General features: G+C 41.8%; 1 protein-coding gene across 4 annotated transcripts in view; it reads right to left on the minus strand.

Annotated features, from left to right (window-relative positions):
• The window catches only part of FNIP2 (folliculin interacting protein 2), a 68471-nt gene that overhangs the window by 12887 nt on the left and 33851 nt on the right, over nt 1-21733 (minus strand). For 3 of the 4 annotated variants that reach the window (XM_089525596.1, XM_089525595.1, XM_089525598.1), the window contains exons 4-13: nt 20881-20981; nt 20715-20786; nt 16191-16291; nt 15973-16062; nt 13279-13350; nt 12263-12383; nt 5472-5673; nt 4592-4680; nt 1503-1649; nt 1232-1401 (exon numbers count right to left, since the gene is read on the minus strand). In XM_089525596.1, the coding sequence (XP_089381722.1) occupies nt 1232-1401; nt 1503-1649; nt 4592-4680; nt 5472-5673; nt 12263-12383; nt 13279-13350; nt 15973-16062; nt 16191-16291; nt 20715-20786; nt 20881-20981 (1165 nt within the window). The remainder of the gene's footprint in view (nt 1-1231; nt 1402-1502; nt 1650-4591; nt 4681-5471; nt 5674-12262; nt 12384-13278; nt 13351-15972; nt 16063-16190; nt 16292-20714; nt 20787-20880; nt 20982-21733) is intronic. The other variant, XM_089525597.1, reaches the window with a different exon arrangement.

Consider the following 21733-nt stretch of genomic DNA (forward strand, 5'->3'; position numbering starts at 1 on the left):
AAAGAGGATCACAAAATTTAGATACTGCTGAAGTGTAAGCTACATGGCCTGAATAACAGCTATAAACATTATTACTCAGGGTTATGACCTACACTTCAGCAATATCCAAGTTGCATGCTGCTTTTTACTGAATGTCATACATTCTCAATTATTATCATTACTAGACATGATTGTCTAGCAGATGTCAAACTGGTATTTTGAAGTTCTGGACAATTTTATTGACCTAATAAGATCTAAATAATACATTTGGACATTTTTTATTATTCTGGCTTATCTATTTCACTCTAAAGTGCACCAACACATTTCAAATGAAGAAATAAAAAGTATAAAACCATAAAACTACTGTATCAGCAAAAAACACAACAGTTGAACCAAACATCTTTAAATTGAACAGAGAACTTAATGAGTGTTAAGATGGACTAATGTCTGAGCCACCAGATATTATTGTACAACAGTGTTCAGATGTTCTTGTACTACAACTCCCATCTGATCCCTCAAGAGGGATGCTGAGAGTTCTCATCTAACAAAATATGGTCACAAATTACCCATCTCCACATTATGAAGTATGGAGAAACAGATGGCTCACTGAAGTCATTAATGGAATTACTAGTCAAGTAATTCTTTGGCTTCTAAAGGAGAAAATTCTTCCGACCCTATTTCCATTGCTTGAAATATTAGATAGAGGGTAAAGGAAGACAATAAGCAATCTGACCTCTAATTTTTGGTGTTGAATGCATTCACTGGATTTGTCATGTTATTTTTTGTTAAATTCTGAGGCACGCAAAATCTGCTACTTATAAGGTATAGACCTGAGATTAATTCAGATTCTGAAGAAACTAAATATGTATCGCTGGTATCTACACTTCATAACTGCCAAATGATGTAAAGCCAATTATTCAGCTTATCATGTGCTTATTAACCACTAGAGGGCATTGCCTGGCTTCATGGAGATATTGCCACAATTGCTAGTATGATTCTGTAAACTGTTTGCAAAGTTATATGCTTAAAGTCAATCAGATGGGTGCACATATTAATAAAGAGGCAGTACCAATGTTCCAAAAACACAATCATATTCCTTTCTAACTGTGGTTCTTCAATTTAATAATTTCAGATAAATTATTTTCATATCCATTTAAATGAACACACTTCTGTTCAAGACATATTTCTGTTTTCTTTACAGAAAAAAACCACATTTCTACAAACATATCTATATGTGAAAATCTGCACTGACCAAGCTGTGCCCATAGTGGATTATAAGGATGAGATTTTGCTAGCATGCTCACAGACTGAGAGGCACATTTCTCAGACAAGGTCTTGATGGGGAGATGGTCAACTGGCATCACTGTTGGTACCCAGGCCAGGTGATAGGTCAGCACTGCTGTTAATAGAGCTCCTAGGAACCTATGGAGAGAGAAGAACCAGAGACAAAACCATGAACATTGCCAAAAACTTGCTGTTTCAAGGTAGCAAAGCAGAGCAAAGCACACACAAAGGTGACTTACTGGTTTTTGCTGGTTTGCTCTATCAAAGCTGTGAACTCCTTGAGAAAGTGTTGGCATAATGTATTCTTTTCTGAAGCACCCGACATCATAGTAAGCCACACAGGTTCTGCAATTCTTGGAACTGAACACAAGTTCCAGATTGTAACTCTACCAGATCCCAAAAGAAAAAGAAAAAATGAACTATAAACTATAAAGTGTAGTTATTCACATCGCAAAACCTCTTTCAAACAAAAATGCGGTCTAATTTGCAAAGTCAAATTACTAATCACGCTTCTCCAGTGCCACTGAAATGGCCCAGAAACTGTGGGATCAATGCAGTGGTGACACAAGACATGTTTCTGCCTGAGTTGAAAGTACAAGAAATGAATGTTGTATCCTCCCTTACTTTCCTCCGACTGACAAGATTGCCTAAATGGAAAAGTAACTTTCACCACACCTGAGGAGTGCAAGACAGTTAGGGGAATAACACAGGTGAAGTGGCACACAGAGTTATGTTCTTTGACACAAAAGAATGTTTCAGAAATTCAGAGAGAAAACCAAACAAATATTGTAATAGTGCATACTGTCTTTGCCACTCCCTGCAATCTATCTCCTGAGGCAGTTGCCTCACCCTGCCTGATGGATCAGTGATGAGACATTATAAAATGAGCATGGGTACTTCCAGCGCACAGAATCCTTTCCCATCTGCATATGTAACTGGTGCTAAGCTTCCAGTGGCTACTGAAGTACAATTGACCCTCCTTATACAGGGATTTTTTATACACGGATTCAAGCATCCACGGTTTGAGAATATTCAAAAGAAGTATAAATTTCAAGTATCAAACCTTGATTTTTCCATTTTATATAAGGGACACCATTTTGCTATGCCATTGTATTTAATGGGACTTGAGCATAAACGGATTTTGTTATTCACAGGGGTTCCTGGAACCAAACCCCAGTGGATAACAAGGGTCCACTGTAGTTTACCAGCTTGCAATACCAACTCACACCTGATTACTGAAAGGAAGTAAAGTTGTCCTTAGCTCTCTAAAGAGAGCAAATGGGGCTATGGTGAAACCCATACGGCTTTGTAACCCTACATATGCCATAGGACAGACATTACTCAAGACAACCTCAGGAGCTTTTCATCACACTATTTTAATGTCAGGGACCAAAAGCCAGTTCAGATGTTGTGTGAATGCACAAGGTGGGGTTGCATGCACCTGACTGTAGAAGTTATGGAACAGACTTTTTACAACTGTATGCTGACTGTGACTGGGGACTCATTCATATCTTATGAATGTGGGCTGGGTATATGCAAATCTACCCTCTCCCAAGTTTATATAGCTCTGGAACAAATATAGGATATTTGAAGGTAATGGGAAAATGCAAGGACAGTGTATGACAAAAAGCATTAGATAGAATTCTGCACAGATAAAAGAGGTTCGCTCCAGATTCTGTCTAATGCTTATTATCAGGGAACCTTTATCAAAATTTGACAAAACCCATTTCTACAGTATTCCCAGGGCTGTCAAAGGGCAGCAAGTCATGAGTGTCAGTTGTGACAGCTATGTTTATGTTGTTCATTTCATCTCTGACTCACATGCTCTTTTATATAATCCCTACCCACCCTCTCCAACTTGGCCCTGGCCCCAGTCAGGTGCTTTAATAATGAGCTGAAATATGGTCAGATGATCAAACCCACACAGAAGCCAGAATGAAGCATGAAATCCTTATCCAAATAAAGACTCAAGCAACTTCTCTCATTTCAGCACTGAGAATGTTTTATATGCACCACAGTGAGAGCCTGGAAAAGTGACTTTTGGGGAGTTACAGGCTGGCAGAGAGGAGGGGTGGGGTTAGAAAGTTCTTTAAAAACACTTTCTAAGTTCTGGATATATGTTTAATGATATTCACAAAAAGCTAATTGTGGTGGCTTTCAAGATCAATTCACTGTTGATATAATCAGTGTGTGAAAGTTACCTTTTGGACTACAACTCTCAGAATCTAGTTATCACCCAACTTTTGCAAGCTCTACAACATATTTTTGACAAGCACAGTTATATTTCACAGCCAGCATGGCATAGTGATTTGAGTGCTAGACTAATGCAGAATAATATATAATACTGTACCACTTGGAGACCAGGATTTGAATCCTTGCTCACAGCCCTGGAAATCCACTGGGTGACCTTAGTCAAGTCACACTCTCTCAGCCTCAGAGGAAGGCAAAAGCAAGCTCCCTCTGAACAAATCTTGCCTATAAAATCTCATGATAGGGTCACCCTCTGTCAGAAATGACTCAAAGTCACACAACAACAACAACAAGCTAAATTTCCAAACACAGACACTACTTTCTAAGAAATGGATGTTGTTGATCTGTTGGACCAAGGCACTTCAGCAAGTAGTCTACACTGATAACAATGGCTGAGAACATATAATAGTAAAGGGCTATATTGATACATTTATCACAGTGTAAGTAAATAGAGAAGAATCATTGCATGAAAGACTGGAGAAACTTGGGTTAAAAACAGCTGCTTTAAGGTTCTAAAAATGGTATTTTGCACTAATTTGCACAAATAACAATTACTGGTAAGTCTTATGCTTCGGCCTAGAAACAGGATAAACTAGGACTAGACTGGACAATTGGGAGTATTCTACTGCAGATGGAGGATTGTATTTCTGAACAGAAGGGGCAAGAAGCAAATAGGGCACTATCACCCAGTATTGCCATGAACTAGCAGTCTACCACCCCAATGTGCTGGAACCTAGATCACACTGTAGTCATCCTGTAGAAAATCAGGCTGCAGACTACTTCAGATAGTAAAATAAGTGCTATCATGAACTGTTCTCTAATTGTGTAACTTATCAGACAAAAGGGTATTTGGTGGGAGAACAGGAATTCCCCACCAAATTTAACAGTTTAAATTTACAAACTCGTTATCTTGTGAGAAGAAACTCAGTTCTACTTGAGCGAGGGGAAAGTGTATGTGAAGGGCAGACTCAGGAAAAACATGAGTCACTACCTAAGTGGTGGACTGGATTTTCAATATGGAGAAATACAAATCTACTTTTCATCTGTCCCTACATAATTCCATGTAAGAGTAACTCACCTGAATTCATCCAAGGCATGCATGACACGGCTGATGTAAACTTGCACTCTTTGGCTAGTTTCTGCTATTTTTCTACAGACGATCATAGCCTTGGAAATAATAATGATAATAAAAATAATGACAGGTTTGACATGCAAAATGAGTATGATCCTTTCAAAAACTTACTAAAAAGCTCACTTTTTTCCCCAGGAACTGAAACCAAACATAAAACCTAGATCTTTGCACTCTCCTCCTCTTGCTTCATGCCTATGCAGAACATTACTCTTGAGTGACAGGTTGTCAGTCAACCTGTGTTTAGCAGCCAGGGGAAAATGTACCTCTTCTTATGGAACTATGCAGAAAGGATTTAAATACACTGCTTGGGGAAGGGGGAAGAAAATGCTAATCTTCTATATAAACAAGGGGAGATGATGGGCCATAAAACTGTTTTTTTAATTGTTTCAATTTATTTTAATGAATATGTTATCTGATTTTCTGTGTTGTGCATTGATGTTGAGGCCATAGCAGCCTGAGAAATTATGAACAAGTATTATTTTTTATAATAAATAAAAAATTTACAATCATGAACACTAGAACAATGCTATGGAGAAGAAATGGCAAAATTTAAACAGGAGATCCACATTCAAATGCAAACTCAAGGCCCTATTCAAAGGTATTGCTCAAATGGTATATCAAAGGCTGAGTGCATGAAACTTGGGATGAGACTAGTTGGTACAACCTCACTCCCACACTGATACTCCCTGTGAATGATTCAGTGATACTTCTTAAGGGAATATCAGCCAACAAAATGCACATAAACCTGTCTGACCATTCCCTCTTATGCCAACCTGCACTGCAGGTGGTAATTAAAACCAGGAACCAATCTGCCCCATTGCTTTACCATTTCAACTGCATTCTTCAGTTTGCTCATATGTGATTCAAATAAGGGGAAGTGAGAAAAGAAGAAATCCTGGAAGTCCCTCTGAGACTCTTCATTTTCTGGGAGGGTGAAAATGATGCTGATGGCAATTTTCTTCCTTCGAATCATTGCAGGATTGAGGCTACAGCTTTCATCTGCCATGTTGAATGTTTCTTCAGTGGAGCTAGAAAAAAGAAAGAGGAAAACCGGAGAACAGCTGTATGTGCACTTAATATACACTATCAACATCCCAGAGGCTTTTGCTCATTTTTGGTGTGTTGATATTAGTCATGGTTAAAACTGGGTTTCTCCTTGTATACAACCAGTGGTATAGTAGAGTCAGAGCTCACAAAGTCAAAGATTCAGAAGTGACTGATTACCAGGGACTATGAAGTCATCTGCATACTCACAACCATCCTGGAATCCCCTTTTCCCTTTGAATTTACCTGCAATCCCAATCTGGAGAGGAAATGGATTTTCACAAAAATGATATATAGGCCTGGTACACACTGGCAGTGAAATGCTGTCCTTCTTTGCTGCGCAGCAGAGCAAAAAAGGAGCTGCCCAGAGTGGCTTTTTTGCAGCATTGTAAAGGGCTGCGATGCAGCATTGTAAGGGCTGCTATGCAGCCCTATTATGCCACTTCCTGTAAGAGACGTGTGGGCATCTGAATGCCCACACATCATCTACATCCCCCCATGTGGGCGGTGCTGCTCAATAATGGCACTGCCTACACGTCATAGGTCTCGGGACTACTATCGCCGCCAGGACACTGCTTTCTGACGGCGTGTACCGCACCATAGTTAGGCAAGCTTCTTGTTGTGGTCCAAAGTATTTGGGTATGGATTTACAACAGACATCCTCCTGGAAGAGATCAAATCTGCTATTATTTCAAAGAAAAGATCAACACAGACTCCTGCTCCTTCAGACTCTCCAAGGAGATGCTGTTACATTGATTGTACTGGTCAAATTTTACCACTATGCCACCATGTACGTTTATTCATAAAAACCAGTTACTGACAAATGCAAGGTCATTCGAAGATACAGAACATCTTTCTCTATGCCAACAGAGGTATCCAGGACCAATAATACTTCAGCCAGCATACTAATATGGCTATATCTGAACAATCTGCCTCAAGACAAAATCTCAAGTCAGTTGTTATTATGACCAGACAGAAATATTAATAGATAGATAGATAGATAGATAGATAGATAGATAGATAGATAGATAGATTCTCCTTCTTTCTTTATTTTCTTAAAAAATTCCTGAATCTGTATCTTGGGCTTAAACAAAAACTTTTTAGCACATAAATAATTTTAATCTAGGGACCCTAGGTCACCAACCTTCTTCGGATGCTGGAATGAGAATAAACTGTCAGAATGTCATTACCTAATCCCTCTATCTTAATTTCTTAATTGATTACTTTAGAACTGTACTTTGTTTTAATTCATTTTATAAGCTGCACTGGGTCCTACATCAGGAGAAAATTGGAATATTTGTTCCCAACTTATGGTGACCCTAAGGCGAACACTATCACAGGGATTTCTTGGCAAGATTTGTTCAGAGGAATTTTGCCACTGACTTCCCCTGAAGCTGAGGGAGTGTGACTTGCCCAAGACCACTCAGTGGGTTCAATGACGCCAAAGCCAAAGCCAAAGCCAGAGCAAGCTTCCCAACAACACCGGGACTCAAGGCAAAGGCAGAGGTGGGGCAGAAGCAGCTGAGGAGGAAAGGGGTGTGGCTAGGGCGGGAGTCTTAAGCCCCCCAACCCACCCCCTTCAGGAAGACCACTCCAGCTCAGACGCCAAAGCCAGAGCCAAAGCCAGAGCAAGCTTCCCAACAACACCGGGACTCAAGGCAAAGGCAGAGGTGGGGCAGAAGCAGCTGAGGAGGGAAGGGGTGTGGCTGGGGCGGGAGTCTTAAGCCCCCCAATCCACCCCCTTCAGGAAGACCACTCCAGCTCAGACGCCAAAGCCAAAGCCAAAGCCAGAGCAAGCTTCCCAACAACACCGGGACTCAAGGCAAAGGCAGAGGTGGGGCAGAAGCAGCTGAGGAGGGAAGGGGTGTGGCTGGGGCGGGAGTCTTAAGCCCCCCAACCCACCCCCTTCAGGAAGACCACTCCAGCTCAGACGCCAAAGCCAGAGCCAAAGCCAGAGCAAGCTTCCCAACAACACCGGGACTCAAGGCAAAGGCAGAGGTGGGGCAGAAGCAGCTGAGGAGGGAAGGGGTGTGGCTGGGGCGGGAGTCTTAAGCCCCCCAACCCACCCCCTTCAGGAACACCACTGTAACTTTAAGGGGTTTGGGAGTTTGATTAGGTCATCTCAAGATCTGAGGAGATTGTGGGTCAAATTAAATATCCATTGGCCAGTAGGTCCCTTGCCACCTGATTGTTAGACCACAGGGCCAAAGGGTTGGGCCTGATTTATGTCCCAATCATTTTATCTTGCCAATGGCTATGAATTCCACCACCCCACCTGAGGCCGGGAATGTGGCGGGGGCGGCCATTGGAGTTGTGCTGGGGAATGGGAGGTATGGTTGGAATAGAGGGAACAAATGTTACAAAAGAAGACGGGATCGCTGCTTGAAAGCTATCCCGCCTTCAGTTCCCTCTGTTTCTCAGAATGGCTTGGAGAGCAGACCAACCATTCCACAGAACCTCACTCTGCTCCTCTGCAATGCCAGGTCGGTCAAAAATAAGACCCACATCATCCAGGACCTCCTCCTGGATGAGGATGCTGACCTGGCCTGCTTCACAGAGACCTGGCTGGGAGAGGATAGCGCAGTCACCTGGGCGCAGGCCCTCCCAGCCGGGTATTCTGTCAGTGAGCAGGTGAGGGGAAGTGGGCGGGGGGGCGGAGTGGCTCTGGTTCACAAGAACCACCTGGCCTTGACCAGGATACCTGTCCGGAACACAGTCCACTTCGAGTGTATGTATCTCAGCCTGAAGACCAGGGATTGTCTGGGGATTTTGCTAGTCTACCGACCACCCCGTTGTCTAGCAGACTCCCTGACTGAGCTGACGCAGCTGGTCTCTGAGCTACTGTTGGAGTCCCCCAGACTTCTAGTTTTGGGGGACTTCAACATTCCGCTCGAGACCAGCCTAACAGGTGCGGCTCGGGAGTTCATGGAGACCATGACAAACATGGGCCTATCCCAGCTGGTCATTGGGCCCACACATTGTGTAGGTCATACACTCGATGCGGTCTTTATTACGGAACAGGAATATCCGTGGGCGGAGGTGGTAAGTACCTCCGCATTGTCATGGACGGATCATTTCCTGGTCAAGACGGCACTAAGAGCCAATATCTGCCCCACCGGGGGTGGTGGACCCATTCGAATGGTCCGCCCTCGAAGGCTAATGGAACCAATAGGATTCCAGAGAGCCTTAGAGGGTTTAATGGTTGGGAATGCCGGTGACCCTGTCGATGCTCTGGTTGATACCTGGAACACCGATCTTACCAGGGCTATCAACACGATCGCTCCCAAGCGTCCTTGCCAATCCGCTTCAAATCGTAGGCCATGGTATACACCAGAGCTTAGGAGAATGAAGCGGTTCGGACAACGACTAGAGCGTAGGTGGCGGAAGACTCGACTCCTATCTGACAGAACTCGCCATAGGAACTTTCTTTGCTCCTATCGGGAGGCAATTCGTGCAGCAAAGAGAGCTTTCTCCTCTGCACGTATTGCGTCTGCAGAGTCCCGTCCAGCAGAGCTGTTTAAGGTGGTGAGGGAAATGACGCAGGTACCTCCTGCGCCAAATCCCTTGCTTAACCCGACGATGGCCTGCTGTGACGCGTTTAACAACTTCTTCGCAGATAAAATCTCTCAGATAAGAGCCGACTTAGACGCCACTGTTGGAACAGAATCTATAGGCGAGGTGTCCAGTGACTCCGTCGATGAAGTTATTCTGGATCAGCTCCAATCAGTGAGTACCGAGGACGTGGACAAGCTGCTTGGCAAGGTGAGGAAAACAACCTGCCCTCTCGACCCTTGCCCATCATGGCTGGCCGTCCAGGGGGGGGATGCATTGAGGAGATTCCTCACGGATATCATCAATGCATCCTTTAGGGAAGGGCATGTTCCATCTTGTCTGAAGGAAGCGGCTGTTAAGCCGCTTCTGAAAAAACCTTCCCTGGACCCCCTGGATATGAACAACTACAGGCCTGTTTCTTTGCTGCCATTTTTGGGCAAGGTAATCGAGAGGGCGGTTGCTCTTCAGCTCCAAGCTGTCTTGGATGAAACCGATTATCTAGACCCATTTCAAACTGGCTTCAGGACAGGCTTTGGGGTTGAGACTGCCATGGTTGCCTTGACTGACGATCTGCGTCTGAGCATCGACAGGGGTAGTGTGACCCAGTTGGTGCTCTTAGACCTCTCAGCGGCTTTCGATACGATAGATCACAGCATCCTCCTGGACCGCTTGGGGGGATTAGGTATCGGAGGCACTGCATTGCAGTGGTTCCGGTCCTACCTCTCAGGCAGGTCCCAGAGGGTGCTGTTTGGGGACAGTAGCTCCAGAAAGAGGGAGCTCCTTTGTGGAGTCCCTCAGGGAGCTATTTTGTCCCCAATGTTGTTTAACATCTATATGAAGCCGCTGGGTGAGATCATACGGAGTTATGGTGCTGGGTGCTATCAGTATGCTGATGACACCCAAATCTATTTCTCCATGTCTCGTTCGTCGGCCTCGAATTCTAATGGCATCTCTTCTCTCAATGAATGTCTTCGGGCGGTAATGGGCTGGATGAGGAAAAACAGATTGAAGCTGAATCCGAACAAGACGGAGGTGCTCACGGTAGCGGCCCCGAAACCAAGAATTGGGTTGCAACCACCAGTCCTGGACGGGGTCACACTCTCCTCTAGTGACTGCGTTCGCAGTCTGGGGGTGCTCCTTGACTCGTCGCTCCTGATGATAGATCAGGTTAATGCGACGGTCAGGAGCGCCTGTTATCAGCTTCGGCTGATACGCCAGCTGCGCCCTTTTCTGGAAGCAAGGGATCTCGAGACAGTTGTGCACGCGCTGGTAACCTCACGCCTTGACTTCTGTAATGCGCTCTACATGGGGCTACCCTTGTGCCTGGTTCGGAAACTACAGCTGGTTCAAAACATGGCAGCCAGGCTTGTGTCAGGAACATCCAGAAGGGACCATATCACTCCGGTTTTGAGGTCCCTCCACTGGCTGCCTATTGGTTTCCGGGCCCAGTACAAGGTGTTGGTTATTACCTTTAAAGCCCTAAATGGCTTGGGTCCAAGCTATCTCAGAGACCGCCTCTTCCCATACAATCCTCCCCGCGCTCTCCGGTCCTCTGGGAGGAACTTGTTGCAGCCTCAAAAATCGAGGCTTGCGGCGACCTCCCGGAGGGCTTTCTCTGTTGTCGCCCCTAGGCTCTGGAACGGCCTGCCGGATGAGATCCGTCAATTAACATCTTTGGACAGCTTCAAAAAGGCTGTCAAGACGGATCTCTTCAGGCAGGCCTTCCCAGACTGAAATATCCCGGCCTCAGGATCTTAGGCTTTCCCCCTCCTCAGTAATGTCTCCAAAGCCCCCTTTTCTTTAGAACTGAAGTTGCAGTGGTTTATTGGTTGGTATTATTTTGTTTAATTTATTGTTATTTTAACTAGTTATTGTGGTTTTAAATTAGATATGTTGTTTAATTACTTTTTAAGGGGGGAGGGAAATAAACTGTTTTTATGCTGTATGTTATTTTAATGCTGTAAACCACCCGGATTGGTTCGCCACAGGGCGGTATATAAATAAAAATTTATTATTATATTATATAATGACTGAGCCGGGAATAGAACCCTGGTCTACCAGATCCTTGTCCAGCACTCAAAACCACTATACCACGCTGGCTCTCAAATGTAATAGTTATATCTGAGAGCCAGCATGGTGTAGTGGTTGGAGTGATGGACTATAACTCTGAAGACCAGGGTTTGAATCCCAGCTCTGAAGGACCTTGCCAAGAAAACACCATGATAGTTTCACCTTAGGTTTGCCATAACCTGGAAAAAAACTAAAGGCACACAACAAGAGTGGCCTTCAATATGTGGTCAGATCACAATTACCATTATCCCTTACTAATAACTATATTGGTGGGGGCTGATGATAACTGCAGGCCAACAACATCTAGAAGGCCATGTTGCCCACCCTGGCTTACATCATTTTTCCTACATCCTACCTATGCCCTACATATCAGTTTAAGAGGCACCCATTTCTGGCCCATAATTAAGAATGACCATGCCAGTGGGTACCAAGGAGAGAGCAACCTTGGTGGCAGCTCCATATATTGGGAATTCTTGGCTCCAAAGTATCTGTCTGGTTCCCCAATTCAATGTTTTAATCAGGATCAAAAGACTGGTCAGTTCTGCTAGGCTCTTGCACACTTTGTTGGCTTCAAGGATTCTTCCTTCCTGTTAGGTTTTTTTTAAAAAAAAAAAAACTAATGATATAGATTTTTCACTGTGTTTTTCAATTAGTGAAAGACAACACAGAAATAATAAAAAATGAACAATATCTGAAAACAGCTTTTTCTTCTACATAGCATCTCATCTCCATCTCCTCACACCCCAGTATTTTCTCTACAGAGGCCTACTAGGCCTGCACTATGGCAACTCTAGAGGTTGTTAAAATGTACTTGCTCCAGCAGTCCTTTTGAAGATTTTTTATTGTAGTTTGTGGATGATTTCTTAGAGCATAAAACTGACTGTATATACAGCATCTACAAGCAGAATCTGTGTAAATGAAATCCAGGAACGCAATGCCTATGAAACTTACCACCTAGGAAAAATGCCATTTTCCAGACTTGTTGTTTGACTTCTTAGCCAACGACGCTGGTAGGTACTAGAACAGGAACTTGGAGATGGCAATGGAGCCATCAAAAGACTGTTCAAAGATGCTAACAAGAAAGCAGAAAGATGTCAACATTTCCCAAGGTGTCACTTCAACAGTCATTCTTTCTATTCTTATGAAAGTTTCAACCTCACTTTTATTAAAGATATCCAACATACATTTTCTTTTGCTAGAATGGAGGGAAAGAGAAAGAGACACACAGTTCCATCTTAATTATAATTATAATATGGAAACACATAACAGATGTATGATTACTCTTTCATATTAGAACCACATGCAATAGAAAGAGAAGATCCTATTAAACTATCAGGTAACCAAAAGAATGGACCCCAACACCACCGCTGCATTACTACAGAGGAACACAGAGCTCTTCTGTAACCATTTTGCCAAGAGATTAGGTTACTAGTTTTCAACCACACATGAGCTGATACAACACAGAACAATGAGAATCTTTTACAACAGTGTGCAGACACTGTCCAAAACAAACATGGTCAAGAGGCTTATCATCTACGTATATTAAATAAACAGAACATAAGACAATCAGTATGCAAAGGGATCTTACAGCAGCTTTGAAACTAACTGGAAAAAACCCACAAAGTTGGTAGCAGTTAGTCCCAATTAGTCTTAAAGGTGCTACAAGATCCCTTTGCATACTGATTTTCCATACTAATGTAGCTATGTCTTTGAATAAGAACATCAGATTAGAACGAGTTTTGCAAGTCACATGTCAAGGCCAAATGTCTTGTTTTACAGAAGACCAAAACAAACTAATGAAAAAACAAATCTCCCACTTCTAAACTGAGCATCAGAATTCACAGGAAAAGTGTTCAAATTCTCTAAGGAGTGAAAATGCATCTAAATCTGCAGGTCCACACTAAACTAAACTAATTTTATCACCTTCTGATAATACTCCAGAAAACAGCAAAGAAATACATAGATACCTGAGCGAGCAATACCACTGTCTCTGTCTTCATTCTGCCCCCAACTAGGCATGTCAACAGGTGTGCTGTGAGCTAAATTAAAACAACAACAACAACACACACACATATATATTGAAGATTAAATTAGCGTACTATTTATAATTTCTTTTTAAACCAAGCTTTACAACAGCAGTTTGGATTTGGGTGTGCTATTTTTAAAAATTAATAGCTTGAATTGCTCTCAAATAGCAAAAAATATAATAAAATAATTAAAAAGAGTTTCTCATAATAATATTGTTTATTTTCAAATATTTCATAGTGTTCTCACAATGGCTAAGAAAACACAATGGAATATTTATAAACATCCCTTAAATCTGGAAGCAACCGAGGAGGAAAAGCTTTACTCTGGCATTGCATTGTGATCAGTTAACTAGTGTCTATGTAGAAGGAATGCTAATGTAAAAATAACTATTTCATTCCAAAGCCCCACTTTTCCCACTGCCCAACAGCATTATGAGTGTACGCTGTAACAATCATTTCTAATCTTGCTCAAGCGGTAGCAAATTGTAATGTTGCTTTAGCTTGACCTGCCAATCTACACCATGATGCCCTATAACAGATTGTAACTTCCCGAGTTTATTGCAATGGAATCATCATTATGGGAGTGAGAACCCTTTTTCTCAAGCAGTGCCTCTCTCTATTAAGTACATTCAGGGACAAAAAGCAAACATCAACAGCTTTCAGTGAGTTTATTTCTTTGGAGTCTAGGCATTTTACAATATGCAGAATGACAGGACAACCACTGAGAAAAGAAATCTGAGTCATTGGTTGCTATGGTTTGCTTAAAAATTTGCAAGTGCAAATGAACTGGTGGGAACAACCTGAGTTACAAAACGAGAAGAGTTTTTATTTATTTATTTAACCTTCATGCAGGCAGATTTTTTTAAAAAAAAATCAACTGAATGCCTCAATCTGATCTCAATGAAAATTGCAATGTATGACAGGGATAAAAATGTTCCATGTCCATAAGAGGAGTTGTGGGTACAGAATGAAGGTATTTCACAATACTCACACAATACCCAAGCCAGAACATATACTTTGCAACAAAACAAATACAGAATTGCAATAGATTTTTTGAGATACTTTTTCCATAAAATGCCAACATATAGATCTAGCTGTGTGAATTCTGTAACCAAACATGTCAGAGGGGATGAAAATACTGTTTGCCAGAGTGAGGATTAAACCAGAACTCAGTTTAGTGCTCACAAGTTAGGCAAAATCTAAAAAGTAAAAGGCTGAACTGATTTAAAAGCCAAGACTATCTGAGTTTGCATGCCTGCTAGCCAGCCACTTTCAAATTACAATATAGAATGAACACACGAACACTGAAACAGCTCAGATTTTAGAGACTCTGCATTCAACAGAAATCTTATCTTTCAGAAATCTTACCCTCTCCCCCCCTCCTCTTCTCTACTGCAGTGAAGGGAAGAACATTAGGCACATTGACTCTGTATGAACACAGAGAAATGTACTCCACTTGAAGTTTGTTGAAACCTACCACTACAGTTCTTTTATCTGAAGACTCTCAGTCTGATTTGTAGTCAGTTAAATTCATCAGGTTAGGACACTGACTAAAAGGAAAATGGCCATTAATATACAAACACCTGTGCCCAATAGGTCACTGTGTTATAATTAAGAATATTTACAGATGCTCTCATGTTTTTGTAAGAAGCTTCAAAGTAGAAGAAATATTTGGTTTTTAAAAACAAAGAGTACTTCTTAGGAGTTTAATTGATTTATTAGGGTATAAGCTTGAGCTTCCCTTTTCTAGCATCTTCCAGGGGCAGAAAATACCTCCTGCATGCAGAAGGGAGCTTCTAAGTGCAACAAATTGCTTTTACATATTGTATAATGATAACGCTCTCAAATAACAATATCTGTTTTCAAATGGCTCCTACTTCAATTATCAATGCTAGCCAGAGGAGTAGTTTTCATTTTGCACAAAAGTAAAATTCAGAATCACTTAAGCCAACACTAAGAAGAGAACTGCATTTGATTAGTGCATGCATGATTTGTGACCCATGTAGCATTTCTTTGATTACACTGTACTTTATCCATTTCCCAAAATCATCACTTCAATTATGAAATATAGGCTACTTGAGCACCAGGAAGAGGGGAGAAATTTCCTGGAGAGTGAGCAAACACAACCATACATACAAACATTATAGCATTATTATGTGTGAGCAACAGAACAAGAAATTAACACCAGCAAAAGATCAGCCTGGAAAAACAACTTCTCTCAAAACTGAAAAGGGCACACTCATTTCTGACAAAGTACCACAAATATCTGCAAATAGTAAAGACACATCACAAAGGCTGTTACAATGAAGTAGTGTACAGCTAATGCAGCTCAATGTTTGGGAGAGTTATAACCCTCCCTGAGCTTGGAGAATGTCCCAGCCAGCATAGCCATACTGCCTGAGGGATTCTGGAGCTGTAGCGTAAAAAAAGTATAAATAAATAAATACGAAAGTAATGTTTTCAGCCTTTGGTCTCATATGTATAGTTTTTAAATAAAATAATTAAATTAGAATCAATATAATCTTCACCCATTCAATTTAGAGAGCAGTCACTGATCTCATGCCAAGAGGATACACATGAAGCCAAACATGTGCACAGGAGCGCATCACACCGTGGCCAGCATTCCACACAAACCTGTAAAAAAGGAAGCACTCCGGATGAGCCGGAGGGATTCCCCTTCAGGCACACCGTGCAGCAGTTTGTTGCTACACAACTGTAATGCACCTAAAGACAGCAACACGGGAAATACACAAAACAAAAATAAGATTAAACAGTATTGTAAAAACAGACAAACTAAATACTGTGGCACATGACAAAACAGATTTGTAAACGTATTAGGTAAATGCACTTACCTAGACTACCTTCATTACGACAGGGGCCCAAACTGTTTGGAGTAGAGTTCAGTCTTCCTAAACTTGGATCTTGATTGATGCATTCAAAACTACCTTGCAAACTAGGAAGGAAAATATCCAAAATAGTTATCAAGAAATAATCGATATTTTGGCTGAAATTGCGTACTTTCCCATTATTTTGACATCCCAAACTATTTCTAATTTATACAGGGCAACATCCATTATGCCCACATAAGACAGTTACCTGAGCATTTTTAAAGTAAAAATCTAATCCACAGTATTAGTTTTTTATACATACCTATAATCATGAATGCAGGATTTTCTTGTTCATTTTAACTTCTTTCTCTCCCCCCACCCCCCAATACATTTAGTAATTTAAACTATCATAAACTGCCTGTTCAACTGTTATGAATTTTAGGGGCCAAATTATCTCTATTTACTAATAAATTCTATATGAGTGGTCCATTCATTGACACAACAGGAGGGCTAATCGTTTCCCTTCTTCTTTTGAATTTGGTTATTCCAAAAACATACCAATGCTTTCTGTTTTTCTCCTGAAGTAAAAACCATTGTGGCAAAACTATAATCCAATATGAATTTCTATTGAAATTATACTGTTAATACTACATTTCCAAATGCTTTCTGTTAAAAAACGATTAGGTAATTATTTGGTAAACAGTGCACTTTGTCTTGCTTTTTTGAAACTAAACAAGGGCATACAAGAAAGCAAAAGTATCTGGGACAAAAAGAAGGCAGAGTGTGGGGGCATTAGTTTTATTGTTCAGACATTATGAACCCACACATTTAGGTTTCCTCAAAGCCAAGGCTATCACTGTTTGCTTCAAGAGCAACGCATCCCACTCTAGCAATCAGTGTCAGTGTTCAACAGAATGGCCTATAGAACCCTATTACAGTCGACCCTTCTTATACACGGATTTTTTTATACACGGATTCAAGCATACACGGTTTTAAAATGATCCAAAAAAGGATAATTTTCAAATATCAAACCTTGATTTTCCATTTTTATAAGGGACACCATTTTGCTATGTCATTATATTTAATGGGACTTGAGCATACACGGATTTTGTTACACACGGGGGATCTTGGAACCAAACTCCAGCGTATAACAAGGGTCCACTGTACAAAACTGCACCATTTTAAGAGGAGTTCGTAGAACAGAAACAGTAGGAACAAAAGGCATAACTGGCTTTTCTTGTCTAATTAATTAACTACGGCTCCAGGTTACATGTGTGACACTTTTTAAATAATAATAATAATAATAATAATAATAATAATAATAATATAGATTTATTTGTATCCTGCCCATTCACGGGGAATTTCCTAACACTTGCCTATGGTGCTCAAAAAAGATTCCTGCTCTTCCTTCAATTTTTCTTCACAGCCCTATGAGAGAGGTCAGGCCAAGACGTAGTCAAGGTAATATGATTAGTTTTGTGTCTGAGTGGGTATTTGAACCTGGGTCTCCCCACTTCTAATCCAGCATATCAATCACTACACTATTAAATATGCATATTGCTTTTCACTACTAAAAACAAATTGAAGTGAGTTACCAGATAAAGCATACAAATGATCATGGTATAGTCAATAGAACAAGAAAATACATAATCAATATAGTCCATAATTCATATAACAAAGAACTACAGCTATGAACACACAATCAAATAAAGCACTTTATTCCAATTAAAAGTATTAATCAACAACACTCATGTTCCTCCACAGACACCCAACACACACAATAAACACCATAAACATCCCAACAGACAGTTCTTTTTTATTTCTTAATGCCTGGAAGCAAAATAAGTGTTTTGTCTGATGTGATGACTATGTTAGAAAAAGCTGTTTTGGGGTAGGGTTGCCATAAGTCAGGACCTCCAAACTGGGACAAATGTAGGACAAATGTAGGACAAAATATTCAAATGGAGGACACATTTTGGAAAAAAAAGGAGGACGCTCAAAAATTGATGGTTTTTTAAAAAAAAATCATATAAATGCATGTTTCTTAGGCATGATAAAAATGGAGGACATTTGGCATTATTCCTAGACAGATGGCAGAAATGTGCTTCCCTTTCTGGCCAAAAACCAGAAGAGAAGGAAGAGTGGAAGAAGTAGAGGAGGAGGAAGCGGAGAAGAAGAAAAGGAGGAAGAAGAGGAGGAGGAGGAGGGGTAAAGGAGGAGGAGGAAGAAGAGAAAGTAGAGGAAGAAAAAGGGGAGGAAGAGGGGAAGGATGAGGTGGAGAAGAAGAGGTGGAGAAGAAGAGGAGAAGAAGAGGAGGAGGAGAGGAGACAGAAGAAGAGGAGGAGGAGAAAGAAGAAGAAAGGCTTTTTCCCCTGCCTTGAAGCTTCCCTGGCCGGCGGAGGAAGCTTCAAGGCAGAGAGGAAAGGGTCTCCCCGAGGCGAGACCCTTCATCCCTGCCTTGAAGCCTCCGTGGCCGGCGGGGAAAGCGGCAAGGGAGGGGAAAAGGGCCTTGCCGAGGCGAGACCCTTTCCCCTGGCCCTCCCAGGCCGCCTCCCTGGCCGGCGGAGGAGGCCAAGCAGGGAACGAGCGTTGCTGAGGCGAGGCTCTTTTCCCTGCCTGGCGTCGGTGGGGGGGGGGGGTAGGGGGTCCCGGGGTGGGGCCAAACCGGGGCGGGACCGTGTGGCCACGCCCCAAACTGGGAAAGTCCCGCCCCAAGGTGGGATATGGCAACTCTATTTTGGGGAGAGCACTCCATAAGCACAGGTGAACTGAAGAAAAGCCCCATTACTTAAAAGCAGCCCTCTTGAATCTCTCTTGAGGTAAACATACACACAGAGTTTCAGATGCAACCCGCAATATTAGACAGATGGTCCTGAGCTATCAATTAGCAAAATTAGCATTTTATCATCATCATCATCATCATCATCACCACCACCACCAAGATCACTGTTAAAATTATTTTAATTATTTATTTCCCACATTTCTCCAGAACTTTATACAATATTACTGTTAAGATGTAATGAAACTATCTACAGAATTAAAGGCTATTAAAGCATCCATTAAAAAGGCAAATGTGGTGTATTTTAAAAGTAAAATTCCTTGTAAAACAATCACTTCTTCAAAATTTGTTGGAACAGAAATGCCTTCATCTGTTGATTGAAGGACAACAAAGAGGGAGCCAGTCTCATCACCCTAGGAAGGGTGTTCCGGAACCTGGGAGCAACCACCAGAAAGGCCTTCTCCCCTCAGTAGACATGCCTGTGAAAGCAGTGAAAACCTCTCCTCTGAAAAACTTAAAACTTGGGCAAGCTCATATGGGAATTCTACCCTAAACCATATCAGCAAACCAATATAGCTGGGGTGTTGTATGCTATTATGCTATTCATATAAGCTCTCTTCAGGTCTTAAAAAAGGGATGGGGAACAAGTTGCTATCCAGATACTATTCAACTGAAGCTCTTACAACCCTATGCCATTAGAAAAGTTGGCTAAGGCTGATGAGAGCTGTAGTTCAACATCTGGGAGAAATACACATTCCCCATTCATGGCTTAAAGCCCTTGTGAAATGAGGGGAGAGAGAAAAATGTTAGCCAGCCCAACTTCTCCACCATATCATGTCACAAGATGTTCTGCACACTGTATATGGTTGAAGATCTGCAGTGAGGAGACAGATCTGTTTATGGAGATTTCCTGTACAATTTAGAGCCCTTGTTTTGCAGGGGAACCTTTTTTCATAAAGACAGCAAGCTCCTCCTTGCAGAACTTCTCGCTCCAACCTGCGGCAGATGACAGAGCTACAGGAGGTGATGGAATCTACTACCATGTCTTTACCCTTCCTTCACATGACTCTAATCTCATTAAGAGCTTTAGTGCCTGAACTAAAACCAAAGAGTCCCCATTAAGAAGTGTACTGTAGGTTTGCCCATATTTTGACTCCAGATTTGATTCTAGATGAAACACAACATCTGGAAGTAATCAGACAAAAAGCACTTCTAGGAATCTGGAGCATGTATCTCACCAGTTGTTGATGGACTGCAGTTCCCATTAACCCTAGCTACTATGTCCACTGGCTATAGAGGATGGGAGCAAAGTATAGAGGACCATGTGTCCACCATCAATCTTCCTTTATATAGTTGTCCCTCCATATTCGCTAGGGTTAGGGGAACAAGACCCCTGTGAATATGGAAAAACCGCAAATAACAAAAACACTATTTCTACCTGAGAGGACACCTCTCTAGGAATCTCTAGGTCCTCCAGGGCAACTCTGTGATCAATGTCCAACATACACTGACCATAGAATGGCACTGGAGTAGCTACAAATGGTCTTTCAGTGCAACTTTTAGTTAAAGTTGACCACAGAGTTGCACTGGAGGACCGAAACATATTAATGAAATCCGTGAATAATCAGATTCGCAAATATCAAAGCTGCAAATATGGGGGGATGACTGTATTAAATATGGGGGGATGACTGTATTAAAAAAAATTTAAAAAGCAAGGAGACAAACCCAAAAGAAGTCAAAACTGATGCAAAATATAAAGAAGGCCTTACCTATTTGTACTTCCATTGAAGCTTCCTACTCTGGCAGAAAACACTTTACTCATCATGAGCTGCGGGGGAGAACTGAAAGGATAAACAGTGTAATTGACAACTCAGCCATTCTAATTGTAATTCAACACTATGCAGGGACAACAAGAAACTGGGGACACCAACTCACCGTATATAGTGGATTTTCAGTGTAGAGCCTTTGTAACTCATTGCTACTGAACCAAACATCATCTCTCCCAACATGTTGACATCAGATGCTGGCCTGGTGTACTATAAGTGAGAAAGGAAAATATACCAGTGTACTTTCACAGCATTTACCATGGGCCAGCACAGACCGGCTCTAAAAGCTGGCTTCCCGGTGGCTTGGGGGCATGGCATTTAGACGCCACATGCCCGAGATGTCTTGAAGCCGCCCAGTTAATCAAACAGTTTAGACGCTACACACCCAGAGGCTGCCCTGGAGCTGCAGCGGGGCGTCTTAAACCCAGCCCAAATAGGAGCAGATCTATTCCGCTTCTATTTGGGCCAGATTCCTGGTGGATTGCGATCACAGCAAGTGCTTGCTGCGGCACCAAGGCATCTTGGGCGGGGCGGCTTCATGCCCATCTGTTCCACCTCCATATTCTGCTGAAAACTCAGCTCAACCATGCCACACCTTGACTTCAAGGTGATGCATAAACAGAAACGTAAGAAAACCACAGCCTAGAAATATTAATTTTTTACCTACTGGCAGAAGAATTCTGAAAGCTGCAATCCAAAAAAGGTAATGTTTTCAAGCTCTGTGAAAAACAGAAGTATTCCCCCTGCCACTGGATATTAAACTGTGCCTCATCTACACATAAATTGAATGCATAAAATATAGAGAAACATCACTGTACTATTGGACTTGGAATACAATGCTGGTTTTCCTACTATAGCCCATTTTTTTAATGGAGGGGAGATAAAGTACACATTTATCCAAAATGGCAACTTGTTGGATTTTGAAATAACCGTTTAAGATATTTTATTTTGTTTCCCACTGT

Source organism: Sceloporus occidentalis, unplaced genomic scaffold (genome assembly GCF_023333645.1).
Source record: "Sceloporus occidentalis isolate IW3139 unplaced genomic scaffold, rSceOcc1.0.p SCAF_5, whole genome shotgun sequence".
NCBI classification, from domain to species: Eukaryota; Metazoa; Chordata; class Lepidosauria; order Squamata; family Phrynosomatidae; genus Sceloporus; species Sceloporus occidentalis.